This window comes from Cajanus cajan, chromosome 6 (assembly GCF_000230855.2).
Source record: "Cajanus cajan strain Asha chromosome 6, NIPB_CcT2T_4, whole genome shotgun sequence".
In the NCBI taxonomy this organism is placed as follows: Eukaryota; Viridiplantae; Streptophyta; class Magnoliopsida; order Fabales; family Fabaceae; genus Cajanus; species Cajanus cajan.
This window is the reverse complement of record NC_138522.1, coordinates 43232626-43251375: the sequence shown is the minus strand read 5'-3', so window position 1 is coordinate 43251375 and position 18750 is coordinate 43232626. Positions and strand designations below refer to the sequence as shown.

The window sequence follows — 18750 nt, the reverse complement described above, 5'->3', positions numbered from 1 at the left end:
TTCAATTATTGCAGGCTATAAGAGAAAAAGCACAGGCTATCCAGCAACATAATGATGCCCCTCACCTATTATCTCGTGGGGGTTATGATCTCTTAGTGACAAATTATTCTAAAAATGAACTAAAGAGACTAAAGGAAGAAGCAATACAGTCTGGTGCTAGTCAGGATGTAGTTATTGATCCTCCACCTCCTCTTCCACGTCATAAGTTATGGGTGATGGCTCGCACAAAAAGTTCAGGCGAAATGAGTTTTGAGTCAGCTAACCAAATTGCTGAAAAAAATTATGTCTTTTTATAAAATAAAACTATTTAACTATTTGCTCAAATTTTTTATTCTACGATATATTGTAAACTAAATTTGTTTATTGTAGAATGAGTTGGATGAGCAAGCATCACAGGGTTCTTTTGTTCCCGAAGGGCGTCAAGATATATTGAATACTGCCCTTGGACGACTAGAGCATCCTGGTCGTGTTCGTGCAGCTGGTGTTGGTACTACTATTAGTCAGTACTTTGGACGATGCCAGTCACATGTATTATCCATAGCTAAATTAACTCCCAAGGATTTGGAACTCCTCACACAGCAAGTTGTTGCACAACTCAAGAAAAATGATATCAGTAATACACAGACATAGGATGTTCCTCTAGTTCAAGTAGATATGGTCCCTGGTAGTAGTAAAGGTAGTTGTCCAACTCCTTCAAGTGCTACTGCTGTGGCTGGTAATGCATTAGGGGATAAGCCTCATGTTGATATCTCTCATCTATGTGAGTTATGCATTGATGATATACCACCTCGTGTAGTGGCCATTGGTAGAGTTTATGAGGGTAGTTCAACCATACACCATGTACCTCTAACAGCTGATTTGGTCAAGGTGGTTGTTGAGTTTGTTCGAGATTTTGATGCTCATGTTCCTATGCCTACTTCAGAGGTTCAACTAGTTGGACAGGCCCTACAGACTTTCATTTCATGGCCAAGACGTCTTGTGAGACTTATTTCATCATCTAAGAAAACACAAGATATTCCAACAGTTCATAGGTCCAAACCCAGTAATGATCCTATATGTGATTTGCGTGAGGCATCATTGACTTTAACTTATGGCAACCCATTTAAGGTGACTTTGTCTGACTTATATAAAGACTATTTAACTTTTTTTTGTTTTAGGTTGGTTACTTATCCAACTTGACCATTTCAGGTGATATGTCCTGCAAGTCTATTTGATGTTGGTGCTAATGATTTTGTGTTCTATACTACATTTGATGATGTACGTGAATTAATAGAACGAAAAATGCTTAACATCTCCATCATACAATTTTGGATGTTGTAAGTACACAATTCTTATTAGTATCAATATTTAATTAATTAATTATGATTCATTCTAAATTACTTTTCTTTTATAAATTTTAGTTATCTAAATCAAAAAATTGAAGAGCATGGCTATGATGACTTGTATGGATTTTTGGAGCCCCAATCCATACAAAAATCGGGGAATAAGAAAGAAGAGGCTATAAATTATATAAATGATAGGATAAAGAACTCCGAGAAGCAAATTTACTTGGCTCCTTACATTGATCAGTAAGTACATGTTTCTTATTGCATTTAATTTATGTAATTTATATATATATATATATATATATATATATATATATATATTGTTTAACTAATTTTGGCTCAATGTAGAAATCATTGGCAGCTGTTGGTTCTTTGTCCTATGAGTAATGTTGCTGTATGGTTTTGTTCTTTGCATCATAAGCCCACTATACATGTCAAACATTTAGTTAAAAGGTAAACTTTAATTTGTAATACGTTTTTTTACTTTTATGCTCTTTATTATGAAATTTTAATTATGTAACTTACGCTCATTTTTTTCTTTAGTGTTATGGCTGTGTATAATGTCATGAGTGGTATATCTACTGCACTGTCAAAGAACTTAGAATGGATTTACCCCATGGTAAGTAAGTGGTTCGTAATTAAAGTCAATGTGTCTAAGAAATTCTTTTATTACCTTAATTAAACAAAACTATTTATACTACTTTATTTGGTGTTCATTTTAGAGTTATAAACAACAAGAACATTATGAATGTGGATACTATGTCATGAATTGGATGTCAGAAATAATTGAAGGGGGAGTAACAAATGGTTGGAGTGAGGTACATTTAAAAATATTGTTAATTTCTTTTAATGCTTTTTATGATGTAACTAATATATGATGTATATATGTTGCAGCTTTTTGAAGATGCTACACCATTGGGGGAAACCAAATTGGAAGACATTCAGATTCATTGGGGAAATTTTTTTTTAGAAAAATTTAAAAATAGATCATGTTGAAAGGTCTAGTATTACATGTAAAATTTAGAAATAGGTGAATGTGGTTTCAGTAGTAGGCTGCCCAGTACATGTCTAATGTAGTGTGACCTAATTTTTTGATCTTCTCTTCTCCTTGTAAGAGAAAAACTCTTCTTTATGGATACTAGATTAGTCTCTCTTGGTTTCCAAGTATATTTTTTCTTTAGTATTATATATATTATATAATGATGTAATTGAGCCATTTCTATAATGATAACGATCCCAAATTGGTCTCTGTTGGTTTCTCTTGCATTGGATAATTGAATCAGTTTTTGCAGTTTATTTATAATTGAATCAGTTTTATTTTAAAAATTAACCAGGTTAAAAAAAGCACAATCTACAGCGGTTCTAAGGAAAAACCGTCTTAGATGTGTATATATACATCTAAGTCAGTTTTGATAAAAATCGACTTAGATGTATGTGCACATCTAAGAGAGTTTTGTAAAAACTGACTTAAATGTATATATAAGTCGATTTTTACGTAACCGACGTAGATATGTTCATTCATCTACGACGGCCTTATCTAAGTCGGTTTTAAAACCGATGTAGATATAGCAAAATAACCGACTTAGAATACAATCCTTCTAGTAGTGATCCAATACTATTAACTAGAGTCATAAAAATTACAATTGTAAAATAGGGAAAACTATAATATAACGAGGTCAATGTCATCACAGGGAAGACAATTAAATTAATCAATACTTATTTGAATATAATTACTTTTTTTATCACCAAATATTAGTAATTAATAATTTGTTACTTGGGGAGATGCAAACTTAATCTCTCTTTATTCCTCCAATCCTATATCCCACTCGCACATTACCTATACCACTTTATTTGAATATAACTAATAATTACATTTTTTTCCAAAAGGAAATTGAATAGTTTAATTTCAAAATCCGATTTATCTCGTTAAAGATCAAATGATTGTATTAAAACATGATTTCGCAACACCAAAAAAAAACATGATTTCTAACATTAAAAATAAAACAATACTAGTCTAAATTCATTAATTAGGTGATTGCACTAAAAAAACAGTTTAACTTATGAAAAAGATATTATATCTAATAATATTTGAACTTAAATGGACATTATTAAATTTTGATTTTAATAAAATAGTAAAATATAAAAGTCAACATTCTCAAAATCTATTTGAGATTTTAAATATAAAGGTCAATATTATGAAATCCATAAGAGATTTTTACTGAATAAATCAATCTACCAATCCAGAATTTCACCTTGTTAGTATATCACATTTACAAAAAAATTATTTTATTATTATAAGCATTTTCCTAAATAATTTATCATTTCTTATTTTTATTTGTAAATTTAATTAGCTTCCTTAATCACTATTTTAAATGTCAACCATATCACATAAACAATTTCCACTTTTTGTAATCAACATTGAAATTTCCATTTAAATGATGGGCAAAATGGATTTTCCATTTAATTTTATTTCACTAAAAATTAGAATAAGTGTTAATTTTTGCTTCTATAAATTAGAGTCTTATCTAAGGCTTCACATTACACCAACATCTTTCTCTCACTAAAAAACACTAGAAAGAGCAATGGCCAAATTTCTAACATTATTCTTGTTCTTAGTGAGCTCTTTTACTGTATTTGCCCAAGAGCTTGAAACTTCTCTACACACGCGAGTTCATTCTCCAATTGCAACTCCACCACATCACCACCACCACCACCACCACCATCACCACCATCATTCTCCTGCTCATGCTCCTAGTTCTTTAAAAAAGCCACATGTTCACTCTCCTACTCGTCAGCCAACTCTCCCACCACATTACAACCACCACTACCATCATTCTCTAGCTCATGCTCCTAGTTCTTTAACAAAGCCACATGTCCACTCTCCTACTCACCAACCAACTCACCCTCCACATTACAACCACCATCACCCTCCTAGCCACCAACAAGCTCACCCACCACACCACCACCGCCGCCATCACCACCACCGTTCTCCTGCTCATGCTCCCATCCCTTTAATAAAGGAGCCAGTTCACCCTCCTACCCACCACAAAGCTTACCCACCACATCACCACAGTTCTCCACCTTCCATTCCTCTTTCTATTGAGAAAACTCCAGTCACCTATCATATTCACCCACCAGCCCACTCACCACACCACCACCGTCACCACCACCACCACTCTCCTGCTCCTACTCCTTTCCTTGATAATTAGACATTAAGAAACCATCCTATTCACCAACATCACATTCAATGGTGCCCCCACTCTCTGGATCATACTCTTGCTTTCGTTTATAAAACTCAACTTCTACTAAAACTTTTGTTTTATGTAATATGAAGTTGTAATTTTAATTTAATTTTCCAGTTGTTTAGTGTTTTTGGAGAGACTTATGAACCTAAAGTTGTACTGATATGGTTTCATAAATAATATTCAATAAGAACATTCACAATAAATTTAGCATTTCAACCTTTTAGTTTTGCTTTATTCAAGTCATTTTTTGGATAGACGATCGAAACATCAAAATGTATGGTAAGATTAAATTTGATTCTCTTGATAGTTTTTGTTCTAAATATTGTTTTATTAAGAGGAGGTAGCTAGTTGTGGTCTTTTATCTTTTATATTTAGATTGATTTATTTTTTTTTTAAATAATAATAATTTTTAATTTTGAGACATGATTTTAAATTAATTTTTAATTGATTTAAGATGTGAAACTTATAATATTAAATTCACCTATATGAAAATTATAAAATTGAGTTGATGTTTGAATCCAAGAGTTATAAACAAGTGAAAATCATGTAAAAAAATTATCACACGAACAACTAGAAAATAATGTGAAATTAGACTTTTAATTTTTAATTTTAAAGTATAATTCAACATTACAAAATCTACTATTGTAAGATAAGAATTGTCTATCATTTATATACATTATCGTGAACTTATCTTTAGTTAATATGAGATTTTCAACAAACTTTCATCGTAGATGATTAGACATCTTAGAGGATCATCCCTCCACTTTTTATTTACATTATTTCAAAGAAGTACCTGTCATTTCATATTTAAAAAACTTTATTTATGATTTTAGTTTAGCATAATAAAATAAAATATAATTAAACAATTCTAAATACATTTTTATTATTATGTTTTAATTAAAATTTTAATATTAAATAATTTATTTTAATTATTTCACTTATATTGTTCAATTTAATATTCAAATAACAAGTAAGATTTTTTATTTCACACAAATTATTCATATATTCTTTCAAGCTTTCAATATTTACATTCTAAAAAAAACATTTAACTTAAGATGCAACCTTAACACAAATTATTACTCAAAAAAAATATAATTTATTAAAGAAAAATTAAAAGATATTGAATATTGACTGTTATTAATTAAAATAAAAATAAAAGTAAAAGAAAAACATATAAGTTATTATAATTTTTATTTTATCATTATCCAATGCCATTGAGTAGAGCCATAAAAATTTCAATTGTGAAATAGGGAAAATTGTAATATAATGAGGTCAATGTTACCATAAGGACAATTCTTTCTCTCTCTCCCTTTTTTGGTTGTAAATATAACGATTTAATATTTGAGCCAAGTATCAAACTTCTGTAACAACCTAAATATGCCATAATGAGAGGAATCTAGAGATGTATATAGTTGCGAGACTCTATAGGTAAGAATGACTTAAAAACTTAATTAGTACTATCTATATCAATAAGATGCATATATTTTTCGATAGTTCATTACAAAAGCACTTCATAGTTAATTATGTTTTACTTGTAACAATTTAGGGATGAGTGACCTCTTAGGAAGTTACCCAGAAAGTCTATGCTTGGAGATAAAACATGTTGAAAAGTCTTGTCTTCATTTGTGGGAACAGTTGTTGATCCTAGAGGTGGTCTAACATCTTATAAAGGATTATTCACAGAGGGTTCTGATCGGTAAAGAATTCTAATCAATGAAAAATTATGTGAAGTGTCACCATGTAAAATATCATGCATATTATCCTTAGTGGTTTAATGTAAAGTTAAATACATAACATATTATTAAAAATATATATTTTATGAAAATAAAGAACTATGTTTATGGAAGAAGGCAATTAAATGATTTTATACTCATTTGAATATAACTACTTTTTTATCACCAAATTTTGGCAATATTTAGTAAGTTATGTTAGCTCGGGTGATTTCAAATTAACCTCTCTTTATCACTCCAACCCTATGTTTCAGCCTCGCATCACCTAGACTTCCTTATTTGAATGTAACTAATTAATTAGCTATTTTTTTTTTCAAAAAAGAAATAGAATAGTTTAATTTCAAAATTCGATTTATCCTGTTAAAGATTGGATGATTTAAAAATATGAAATTTTGGTCCCACAATCAATTTAGTTTTTGTTAAACGTTAAAATTTAATATTAATTCATAATCTCTCTAAGTCATGTTACATTTAGTGATGCGATATTTAGAGATAAACAATAACCAAAAATAAAATGCACAAACTACTTTTATGTGTATTTAGTTTAAATCAAGAATGATTTTTATTTCATTATTAAATCTCATTTATATATTTTAAATTTTTTAGTTGTAAACATTTTGTCATTTAAGTTGTTATATATCATGTGTAGGTGTTAAAATTCGACAGTCAACAGATATTAAGTTAATGATAAAATCAAAATTGTATATTTTTAAAATTAGAGAAATTAAAAGTTTTTACTTTTGTATAAAGAGACCAAATTCGCGAATAAACATAAATAGAAGCAAAAAGTACAATTTAACCTTCTACTTTTTCCCTCTTCGTATGATATGCCACATTTTACATTTTCGTATCTCTCTCTCTTTTTTTCTTCTTTTTTTATCTATTGTTATCATCCAAAATAGATACATCTTCTAAAAGTATAAAATTAGCATTTTAAAAAGTTTTTTTTAGATATCTCAATTATTTTTCAATAAAAAATGTGACTTTTGTAATTTATGATTTATTATTAAGATTTTTTATTGATAAAATTTACTATATTGATTTAAAATTATAATTATATTTTTATTTTTATATTCCCCTTTAAGGAAATAACTTGATTATCTCTATCTAGCAATGAATACATTTGTTTATTCTATTAAAATCTTTTTTAAACAATATGCATTTTCATTTGACTTGTCATTCTCCACTTTTGATTTACATTATTTTAGAGAAGTACCTTTCATTTAATATTTTGAAAACTTTGCTTAATAGTTTAGTTTAGGACAATAAAATAAATTATAATTAAAGAATTATAAATACTTTTAATTATTATATTTTAATTAAATTTTTAATATTTAATAATTTATTTTAATTATTTCACTTGTATTATTCTATTTAATATTTAAATAAAATGTAATATTTTTTATTTCACCCAATTTATTCATATATTCTTTCAAACTTTTTGTGACACTCTTCCACCCTAAATAATTAAATAAGAAATTTAATGATTTAAAATTGATAGTATATAAGATAAAAATTAATTTCTAAACTTGAAACACTTTATAAGAGAGTTCACAATACTTTTTTCATAACTTTATTAAACGAATGAAAACACACAAAAAAAACATGTATAAATTAAAGTAAGGCAAAACTACCTATTTGAACACAATTCTAACAAGAAAACATGTTGAAATAGAAATTTAACAAATACAAATAACTACTAAGACTAGAACACTACCTCGATTTCACAAAGAGCAAAAACCCTCTTTGGACCTCTCATTCACTAAACACATCCTCTTGTACTTGTTTTAATCATACAAGTTGCGTTCAACCGAAACACAAACATACAATGTCGAGAGTTAGAATACACATCATCCATACACAACATATATAAGACACAAAGGTAGACAAACACATCTATAACATCAATAACGTCTCATTCACATATAGGCATTCTTCCATATATCTACAATAACCATTGCTATAGATTCATCATTTATGATCAACAAGTCATATAATACAACTCAATCATAATTTAAGACTCGTGCAATGCGTGTTTCTAATTCTATATGCATATGGTACCAATTTCCTCCTCCTCATCATCAATATTGAATAGCCTAGGAGTCATGGAATTTGACCACCCAGAAATAGTGGTCCCCATCGAACCACCTTCACTAGGGGATATCTATAAGGATTTAATGAAAGTGTTACAATTGGTTATGTTACCCTTCCATTCCCATTAGAAGTTTCCCACCATGACACCTCCTCGGGCATAGGTAGATGACCTATGTATCCCACCTACATAAACTTGCACTATCTCGCAAACAAAATATGAATGCATGGACTCAACATTTAGATCACAACAATTCAATATTCAATGGCTCATCTCATGTGTTAGTCTGCAACACTGGACTTATCCATCTCGTCTCATCATAATTCTCATCATAATATGTATCATCACATCAATTCAATCACCCTTCGAGATAATTACTTCAACAATATCATCAATACTAGTACATTAGAATTCATTGTTTTAATCAATTATTCACACATTATTACTTATTGATTGTTTCCATTGATTCTCTATCTTAATCTCTTTTCTTATGTTCTCAAATTGATTGATTTGTAAAAGAATAACATTATAAAATAAAAGTTATAGTGCCAAACAAGATCGAACTTGTGCCTAGCCTAGAAAGGTCAAGGACCTCTCTACTAAACTTATGCCTAACATGTGATTACCTACGCTTATTGTTGCAAGGTTTGGGATCTCTCTGTCTCAATCTAGCTTGGCATGATCTGGGTCATGACCAATGTTACCTTCCTCATAAATTCGATGTTAAATGGTGTCGGACGCAACATTTCACGCCTAATGTCGAGAAGTCTAGACCTCTTTGGAAACCCCATGTTGGGCATGTCCGTCCTCACGCTTAGCTTAGTCCCAGATCTTATAATTTGCAAAATCATAATCTACATAACTCTTCTTCCTCAATTACACACAAACACATCCAAGGCTTCCATCTACAATCTAATCAGTCATTTGATCTATCCATACTCAATAAACATCATTACAACATTAAATCATCAAGATTCATCCACTCCCAATTCAAATCCCCAATTTCATATATGAATAATTTTACCCTTTGAAATATACAAACTCATCATTCAAATAGACTAATCAAAACATCATACCAAATTCGTAAACAGAGTAACAATAGGTTTACAATTGTATATGTACACAACAATACAACTTGAACATACAATTATAGGGCTTAAGATTTGCCCATCTACCCTTGTCCCTCATATATGTCCAAAAGATTTAATAAGCTCTCCCTATACCTAGAGTGGCAATCCTATTAAACAACTCATTTCTTGTAGCTCCAACCACTAATTTGTGCCTTCTCTAGTGATCTTTTCTAGGCTTTCTCTTGCAAATGCTCTAGGCTTGTGGAGACACACAAAGAACCGTTCATTCTTTTCTTCTTTTTAATTAGCCTTTGAGTTGGGCCCAGAATTTGACCCAAAACCTTTACTCTACCTCTCCCATTTATATTTTATTAATAAAAATATTTTCCTTATAATATTTAATTATTCTAGTTTTTTTTATTTAAAAAAAGATGTTACACTTTCAACATTGTGAAACACTTAAGATGCAATTTCATGACACAAATTATTACCCAAAAGAATATGTAACTTATTAAAGAAAAATTAAAAGATATTAGATATTGATTATTATTAATTAAAATAAAAATATGCATAAAGAAAAACATATAAGTTATTATAATTTTTATTTTATTATTACCCAATATCATTAACTAGAGTCATAAAAATTCCAATTGTAAAATAGGGAAAACTATATTATAACGAGGTCAATGTCATCACAAGGAAGGCAATTAAATTAATCAATACTTATTTGAATATAATTACTTTTTTTTATCACCAAATGTTAGTAATTAATAATTTGTTACTTGGGGAGATGCAAACTTAATCTCTCTTTATTACTCCAATCCTATATCCCACTCTCACATTACCTATACCACTTTATTTGAATATAACTAATTAATTACATTTTTTTCCAAAAGGAAATTGAATAGTTTAATTTCAGAATACGATTTATCTCGTTAAAGATCAGATGATTGTATTGAAACATGATTTCTAACATTAAAAATAAAACAATACTAGTCTAAATTCATTAATTAGGTGATTGCACTAAAAAAAACACTTTAACTTATGAAAAAGATATTATATCTAATAATATTTGAACTCAAATGGACATTATTAAAATTTGATTTTAATAAAATAGTAAAATATAAAAGTCAACATTCTCAAAATCTATTTGAGATTTTAAATATAAAGGTCAACATTATGAAATCTATAAGAGCTTTTTACTGAATAAATCAATCTACCAATCCAGAACTTCACCTTGTTAGTATATCACATTTACAAAAGAATTATTTTATTATTATAAGCATTTTCCTAAATAATTTATCATTTCTTATTTTTATTTGTAAATTTAATTAGCTTCCTTAATCACTATTTTAAATGTCAACCATATCACATAAACAATTTCCACTTTTTGTAATCAACATTGAAATTTCCATTTAAATGATGGGCAAAATGGATTTTCCATTTAATTTTATTTCACTAAAAGTTAGAATAAGTGTTAATTTTTGCTTCTATAAATTAGAGTCTTATCTAAGGCTTCACATTACACCAACATCTTTCTCTCACTAAAAAACACTAGAAAGAGCAATGGCCAAATTTCTAACATTATTCTTGTTCTTAGTGAGCTCTTTTACTGTATTTGCCCAAGAACTTGAAACTTCTTTACACACGCGAGTTCATTCTCCAATTGCAACTCCACCACATCACCACCACCACCACCACCATCATCACCACCATCATTCTCCTGCTCATGCTCCTAGTTCTTTAAAAAAGCCACATGTTCACTCTCCTACTCATCAGCCAACTCTCCCACCACATTACAACCACCACTACCATCATTCTCCAGCTCATGCTCCTAGTTCTTTAACAAAGCCACATGTCCACTCTCCTACTCACCAACCAACTCACCCTCCACATTACAACCACCATCACCCTCCTAGCCACCAACAAGCTCACCCACCACACCACCACCGCCGCCATCACCACCACCGTTCTCCTGCTCATGCTCCCATCCCTTTAATAAAGGAGCCAGTTCACCCTCCTACCCACCACAAAGCTTACCCACCACATCACCACAGCTCTCCACCTTCCATTCCTCTTTCTATTGAGAAAACTCCAGTCACCTATCATATTCACCCACCAGCCCACTCACCACACCACCACCGTCACAACCACCACCACTCTCCTGCTCCTACTCCTTTTCTTGATAATTAGACATTAAGAAACCATCCTATTCACCAACATCACATTCAATGGTGCCACCACTCTCTGGATCATACTCTTGCTTTCGTTTATAAAACTCAACTTCTACTAAAACTTTTGTTTTATGTAATATGGTTGTAATTTTAATTTACTTTTCCAGTTGTTTAGTGTTTTTGGAGAGACTTATGCACCTAAAGTTGTACTGATATGGTTTCATAAATAATATTCAATAAGAACATTCACAATAAATTTAGCATTTCAACCTTTTAGTTTTGCTTTATTCAAGTCATTTTTTGGATAGACGATCGAAACATCAAAATGTATGGTAAGATTAAATTTGATTATCTTGATAGTTTTTGTTCTAAATATTGTTTTATTAAGAGGAGGTAGCTAGTTGTGGTCTTTTATCTTTTATATTTGGATCGATTTAATTTTTTTAAAATAATAATAATTTTTAATTTTGAGACATGATTTTGAATCAATTTTTGATTGCTTTAAGATGTGAAACTTGTAATATTAAATTCACCTATATGAAAATTATAAAACTGAGCTAATGTTTGAATCCAAGAGTTATAAAAAAGTGAAAATCATGTAAAAAAAAATATTACACGAACAACTAGAAAATAATGTGAAATTAGACTTTTTTAATTTTTAATTACTTTTTAAACTTATTTTTATGTGATTTTTACCATGGTTACAATAGTTGTTCATTTGAATTTCATTTATTTTAATAGTTTTCATGTAATTGAATTTAACGATACGAGTTTTAAGGTTTAAATTAGTAAAAAAAAAAATTTAAAATTATGTTTCAAAAGTGAAAATAATTATTGTTTCAAAGAGATTAAATTGACTCAAAATTAGAAAATAAAAGTAATGGACTAGTAATAAAAATACATATCATCTATCCCCTAAACTCAACATTATAAAATTAACTTGTTAAGTGAGAATTACTTCTCACTTATATACATTATTATATATTTATCTCTAATCGATATGAGATCTTCAACACATCTTCACTAAGAACTAGACATTTCGAGTGTGAAGTGAACTGAACATTTGTAGGTATTACGATAACAACCATATAATAGATGAAATGATAGGTCTAACAATAATAAATAATTGTTAAGATATAGTATCTGATTTACTTTGATACCAAGTTAAGAAAGTAGATTTTGGAGCTTAACTCGATCTTAGTATATGAATTTTAATTTATAATTTAAATCCTAAATTTTATATCCCCTTTAAGGAAATAGGTCGGTTACCCCTCGTAGCAATGGACACAAGTGTTTACTCCCTTGAAGTTTTCTTTAAACATTATACATTTTCACTTAACTTGTCATCGATCCCTCCACTTTTTATTTACGTTGTTTCTTAGAAGTACCTTTCATTTTATATTTCAAAAACTTTGCTTATTAATTAGTTTAGTTTAGGATAATAAAATCAAATGTAATTAAAAGATTCTACATACTTTTTAATTACTATGTTTTTATTAAAATTTTAGTATTAAAACTTTATTTTAATTATTTCACTTGTATTATTCAATTTAATACATAATTAAAATGTTAGATTTTTTATTTCATACAATTTGTTCATATATTTCGAGCCTTCAATATTAACATTCTATAAAATACTTAACCTAATATGCAATTTTATGACACAAATTATTACTCAAAAAGAAAAAGAAAAGTAATATGTAACTGATTAAAAGGAAAATTTTAATCAACGGAGGGGTGGTGGTGGTGAGGGACAAGTTGTCCGTGAAAGGAGAGTATTATGCACACTGTAGTTGACGATTCTATTATTTGGCTAAGAGAAACGGATTGAAGAAGAAAAAGATATAAGAAGGGTTAAAATATTTTTTTTAAAAATAATAATAATGTTTTATGATAAAAAATAAATAGATATAAAAATAATTTTTTTAAATAAACATTTTAAAGTGAATTTTTAAGAATAGATAACGTAATTTTTAGGTTATAATTTAAAAAAAAACTATATAAATATTAATATAAAAGATATATTTTAAAAGAGATCTAAAACAAGATTGTTCTTAGACTGTATATGGGTAAACTGGGAAAGAGAAAAAAGGAAAAAGAAAAAAAAACATTAGATATTAATAGATTGCACTTCAAAAAATTATTAATGAGTTGAAAAAATATTCTAGCAAAGCCCTCCAAAACTTTTGTTCTTCAAAGTATACAACACATTGGATTACCAATGATTGTGGCGAAGTATCCTCCTCTTCATGTCTGCCCCATAAGAAGGCAATTTCACCGACATTTGTTTCTCTTTTGGCCAAGATTTCTTTCAAGATCATCAATAAAATTGCAGCTATTCTAATACGACATTTTGTGCGCCTTAATTTGTTTTTCTTTGTACCACCTTGTTGATTTCATTTATCTTCATCATCGAGGTCTTGTTTCAATGGGTTGAATGTGTTTGATTGTTGCACAAAATAAAAATGTTGCGAAGGGCAGCGACCAATGCATATTCATGGTGGTGGGCAAGCCACATCAGGACTAAGCAATCCAAATGGCTAGAACAAAGTCTCCAAGGTATGTATCAATCATGTAGTTTTCCATTGTCTATTATTATTTTCATCAGAGCATATTATTTTTGCCATTCATTTTTCAACAAGATAGTAGGCATGATCAATTCACAGGAAATTTTATGATGTCTTTAGAATTAGAATAAGGCATTTTCATTTTCCCTTGATTGCACAATCGGTTAATTATTTAGATATTGTGAAGATTTCTCAATTTGTCCTAAAGATGACAAGACAATCTTTATGTTTAACATGATGCATATATATATATATATATATATATATATATATATATATAATGAGAAGAATTAAATTAAAAATTCTTAATACATAAATTAAAATTTTAAAAACTATTTAATATTCTATTTTTTTATTAATTCAAATCAAATTATAAAATATTTTTATAATTATTGGATACCATTTTCGATTTAAGTCCTTTTTTCACCATTTTATGAAAAGTTTAGAGAAGTAAAGTAAAATGGTCGTAATGTAGAATAAAAGATAGCATATAACAGTGACCTGAAAATCATATATACAAGGAATGCATGAAGAACAAGAAGCATAAGTATATAGAGGATAATCAGATAATGGCATATTGATATTGTAGTTCTATTGGTTTCATTTGATGCACAACTTCAACTCACTTGTCTTATATTATGAAAATATCTCATTGTCAATGACATGCAAACAAAAATTTAACAGATATGGAGGAGGTGGTGGCTGAAACCCTAAAAATTATTCATGATGAAGGGGAATCATTTTCCCAAAGGGCAGAAATGTACTACAGGAAGAGGCCACAACTGGTAGGTTACGTGGAAGAAGTGTTTCGAGCATATAGAGCATTAGCTGAGAGATACGATCTTCTGTCAAAGGAGCTCCAAAGTGCCAACCGCACTATTGCCAGTGCTTTCCCAGAACAAGTCCATTATAGAATTGATGAGGATGATGGTGAAGAAGGCTTCCATGGAACAAATTCATCATCTCAACACCCCAACAACCAAACACCAAAATCAAGCATTCCTAAAGCCCCAAATATGCCAAAGAAGGATTTTAGAAGCCCATCAATGGTGCTCTCTAAGAAGGGTACATTTAAGAGATTTGCAAAATCTGCTCCCACAAGTCCTCATTCAGGTCTGAGTAAGGTTGCAGCACTAGCAGAAGTTGACAAGCTTCAGAAAGAAATGTTGGCACTACAAACTGAGAAAGAGTTCGTAAAGTGTTTGTATGAACATTCCTATGAAAAGCACTGGGAAATTGAGGACCGTATTACTGAAATGCAAAAAAGAGTTTACAGTTTGCAAGATGAGTTTGACATTAATGCAATCATAGAGGACAATGAGGCAAGAGCTTTAATGGCATCAACAGCTCTAAATTCATGCAAAGAGAGCCTTGCTAAATTGCAAGGTGTACAAGTACAATCATCTGAAGAGGCTAAAGTAGCACACCAAAGGGTTAAGGAAGCTCATGCCAAGTACGAAGCCCTTAAAGACCAATTCATTTCTAAACATAAAAGTCAACAAGACCACGGAATAGAACCGAAAAACATAGAGGAAGAAGACTTGTCTAACTTGGAAGAAGAAATGCATGAGCATGATGTGGGGAAGTTAAGAGACATGATTAAGAAAAAGCTTGAGGAAGATTCAGGTAGCTCCCTCACTATGACAGAAATCGTAGAGAAGATTGATGAGCTTGTAAGTAAGGTTGTTACCCTAGAAACTGAGGTCTCTTCTCAGACTGGCTTGGTAAAGAGACTGAGATTAGAAGCAGATGAACTTCAAAAAAATATACTGAGCTTGGAAGAGGGCAAGGAAATGCTGATTGAAGATTCAGAAGAAACAAAAAAGAAGCTGAAAGAAGTGGAGGAGGAGCTGAGGAGAGTTAAAATTCTCAATGAAAATATCAAAAGGAAAGGCAATAACCACCAAACACACTTTACTGAGGCTAGTTGTGATCTTGAACACCTTTTAGGAAAAATGAATGATGTAAAGCTAGAGGAGGAGGGGGAAAACTCGCTACTATATAAAAACCAAAGTGCACCAGATGAAGAACTAGAAGAGTCTGAAAAACCAGGTGATAACACAAAAATCATGAAGGATGTTAATATAACCAAGGAGAATAAGGAAGATCGTAGCGTATATATTGGTGATGTTAGAAATGAAGATAACAGGTCCAATTTGAAGGAAAATATTGATTTTAGGAATGAAGAGGAGTTTGAAAAACCAGGTGATAACACAGAAATCATGAAGGATGTTAAGATAACAAAGGAGGGAAAGAAAGATCATAGTGTAAATATTGGTGATGATAGTAATGAAGATAACAAGCCCAATTTGAAGGAAACTATTGATTTTAGGACTGAAGAGATTCCAGAGCCAATGGTGCAGGAGAAGGATGATTTGTCTGAGGTAAGGAGTAATGTTGAGACCGAATCACTTGATCTGGGGACTGGTGAGAAAGAAGATCAACCTACCTGGAATGACATGTCTACAAGTGGATTAGATGAAACAGAAAAGATTCTATTGGAATACACATCAGTTTTAAGGAGCTACGAGGATGTAAAGGGAAAGCTCAATGATGTGGAGAAGAAAAATCGGGACAACATTTCTGAGTTGACACATCAGGTAAATAACAGTCGATCTATATATTTAAGCTTGTGATGAACTTCATTGTTAACAATGTAAATTGTAAAGTCAAATTGAAAAGGCAATAATTTTAACAAATTTGATAAATGGATATACTGTTAACAATCATTAAATGGAATAAGTTAACTTACCACATTATTTGTAATATAATTTCACAACAAAAATCTGCTAAAACTTAGTATAGTTTTATGGATCCTGCTAACAAGTAGCTTTATGATACTTTATTAAGAAATAAAAAAAATGTAATGAAAAGTACAACATTTAAAAACTAGACTCTAAAAGCTTTAGTTTTCATTTTTGAATTAGTAGCAGAAAGTGTCCTTCCTAAGAATAATTGTTAGCATTTGCCTAATGGCCCTAATCTTGTTAAAGTGAACAAAAATACAAGAAGGTTTCACTTATTTTCATAATAGGATTTTAGTGATAAAACTAATTATAATTACTTTGAAATTGTTTAAGACCAAGTTAGGAAAATAGTATATGTAGGTTGGGGTCAATTTTTTTACATTTAGTAGTTGTATATTAGGCACTATATTATCTCCAGTCCTAAGAATGTAGATATTCACATGCAGGTAAGGGAATTGAAGGATACCGTTGAAATTAAGGATAAAGAGATAAACATTTTACAACAGAAGTTGTCCTGTTCAGAAACAAATCCCGATGAAAGTCATTACACCACTCTCACAGATTATAACCACACGCCACAAGAAGCACTTCTTCAAGGAATAGACTCACAGGATCCTGAAAATCCATCTTCAAACACAGATGCAAGTGCAGTTAGTACTTCTTATGCAAATCAACAACATGTTGAAAACAAAGAAAAGGTTGGCATTAGCATGTCACATGGAAAGACCATACTAGTGAAGGTGAAAACAAACCAGCTTGGAAAAAGCCACTCACTTTCAAACTTAGAAAAGAAATTTCGTTCAGACATCGATGATTTGCTAGAGGAGAACTTGGAGTTCTGGCTGAGGTTTAGCACCTCGGTGCATCAGATTCAAAAGTTTCAAAATTCCATTAAGGACTTAAGATTTGAGCTTAGAAAAATAAGGGGTAACAACATGCCCCAAGAGAACTCAAGTTCTATACAATCTGAAATAAAACCAATATTTAGACACCTAAGAGAGATAAGAACGGAGTTATTACTATGGCTTGAACACAATGAAGTGTTGCAGGAAGAGTTGCAGGGTAGGCATCCATCATTGTGCACATTACAAGATGAAATAGCAAGAGCAGCAAATCCAAATTGTGCATCACATATGGCAGAACTAAGTGGATATCAGGCTGCAAAGTTTCAAGGTGAGGTTTTAAACATGAAGCAGGAGAGCAACAAGGTTTCTAGTGAACTCGAAGCAGGTGTGAGTTGTGTGAAGGGACTTAGAGGTCAAGTTGAGAAGATGCTAGAAGAACTGAATCAAGAAATTAGGGCTAACACTCATGGCAACATGAAACACTCCACAAGTCGTGGTAGAATACCCTTGAAGTCTTTTCTGTTTGGAATCAAGTTAAAGAAGCAAAAGCAAACGGTTTTGACATGTGTGCATCCAACACTGCTTAGGCAATATAGTGATCTATCAGAGGCTGAGGATACCTTTATATAGACACATTTTCATCCTCTAGTTGAGTTTTTGGACAATTCTACATTTTGTATAGTCAATGATTATGATTTTGATGTTGCTTTTATGTCTAGTCTTTTGTCTGAAATCGTAGAAGCTATGTAACCAGCATTTGCGTTGTAAATATATACTTACACGGAAATATAAAGATTCTCTATAAACTTTAACCAATTCATCAAATATGCATAATGTTATGTTTCAGTACATCATTGTTTATGAACATTTTAAAAAAATTAATCAAGTTTAAAAAAATTAGATTAAAATTAATTTAATATTATAATTAAAAATTCGTTGTAAAATTTTGCAAAAT

At 30.4% G+C, this 18750-nt stretch overlaps 2 protein-coding genes across 3 annotated transcripts; both read left to right on the top strand.

The window, feature by feature from the left end:
• Positions 1 to 1329: 1329 nt before the first annotated feature.
• Positions 1330 to 2466, top strand: LOC145958868 (uncharacterized). The gene is made up of 5 exons (XM_083076404.1): positions 1330 to 1568; positions 1674 to 1778; positions 1869 to 1944; positions 2048 to 2143; positions 2220 to 2466. The coding sequence occupies exons 2-5, from the start codon at positions 1705 to 1707 to the stop codon at positions 2319 to 2321; spliced, it is 348 nt and encodes a 115-aa protein (XP_082932530.1). The 5' UTR covers positions 1330 to 1568; positions 1674 to 1704; the 3' UTR covers positions 2322 to 2466.
• An 11504-nt stretch (positions 2467 to 13970) lies between these two features.
• LOC109795802 (protein NETWORKED 2A) lies at positions 13971 to 18611 on the top strand. 2 transcript variants are annotated; one of them, XM_029270884.2, is made up of 3 exons: positions 13971 to 14195; positions 14888 to 16803; positions 17397 to 18611. In XM_029270884.2, exons 1-3 carry the CDS (start codon positions 14102 to 14104, stop codon positions 18423 to 18425), a joined length of 3039 nt encoding a protein of 1012 aa, XP_029126717.1. In that variant the 5' UTR covers positions 13971 to 14101; the 3' UTR covers positions 18426 to 18611. The 2 variants fall into 2 exon arrangements, with proteins under 2 accessions (XP_029126717.1, XP_082933263.1); XM_083077137.1 differs by lacking the exon at positions 13971 to 14195 and having other exon boundaries at positions 14782 to 16803.
• Positions 18612 to 18750: the final 139 nt, after the last annotated feature.

Excerpts from the sequence above, each read along its gene's own strand:
- LOC145958868 (XM_083076404.1), top strand. The coding sequence starts at position 1,705 with ATGAGTAATGTTGCTGTATGGTTTTGTTCTTTGCATCATAAGCCCACT. Across the intron at positions 1,779-1,868 it reads GTCAAACATTTAGTTAAAAG|TGTTATGGCTGTGTATAATG; the intron begins GTAAACTTTAAT and ends TTTTTTCTTTAG. Across the intron at positions 2,144-2,219 it reads TAACAAATGGTTGGAGTGAG|CTTTTTGAAGATGCTACACC; the intron begins GTACATTTAAAA and ends TATATGTTGCAG.
- LOC109795802 (XM_029270884.2), top strand. The coding sequence starts at position 14,102 with ATGTTGCGAAGGGCAGCGACCAATGCATATTCATGGTGGTGGGCAAGC. Across the intron at positions 14,196-14,887 it reads GCTAGAACAAAGTCTCCAAG|ATATGGAGGAGGTGGTGGCT; the intron begins GTATGTATCAAT and ends AAAATTTAACAG. Across the intron at positions 16,804-17,396 it reads TTTCTGAGTTGACACATCAG|GTAAGGGAATTGAAGGATAC; the intron begins GTAAATAACAGT and ends ATTCACATGCAG.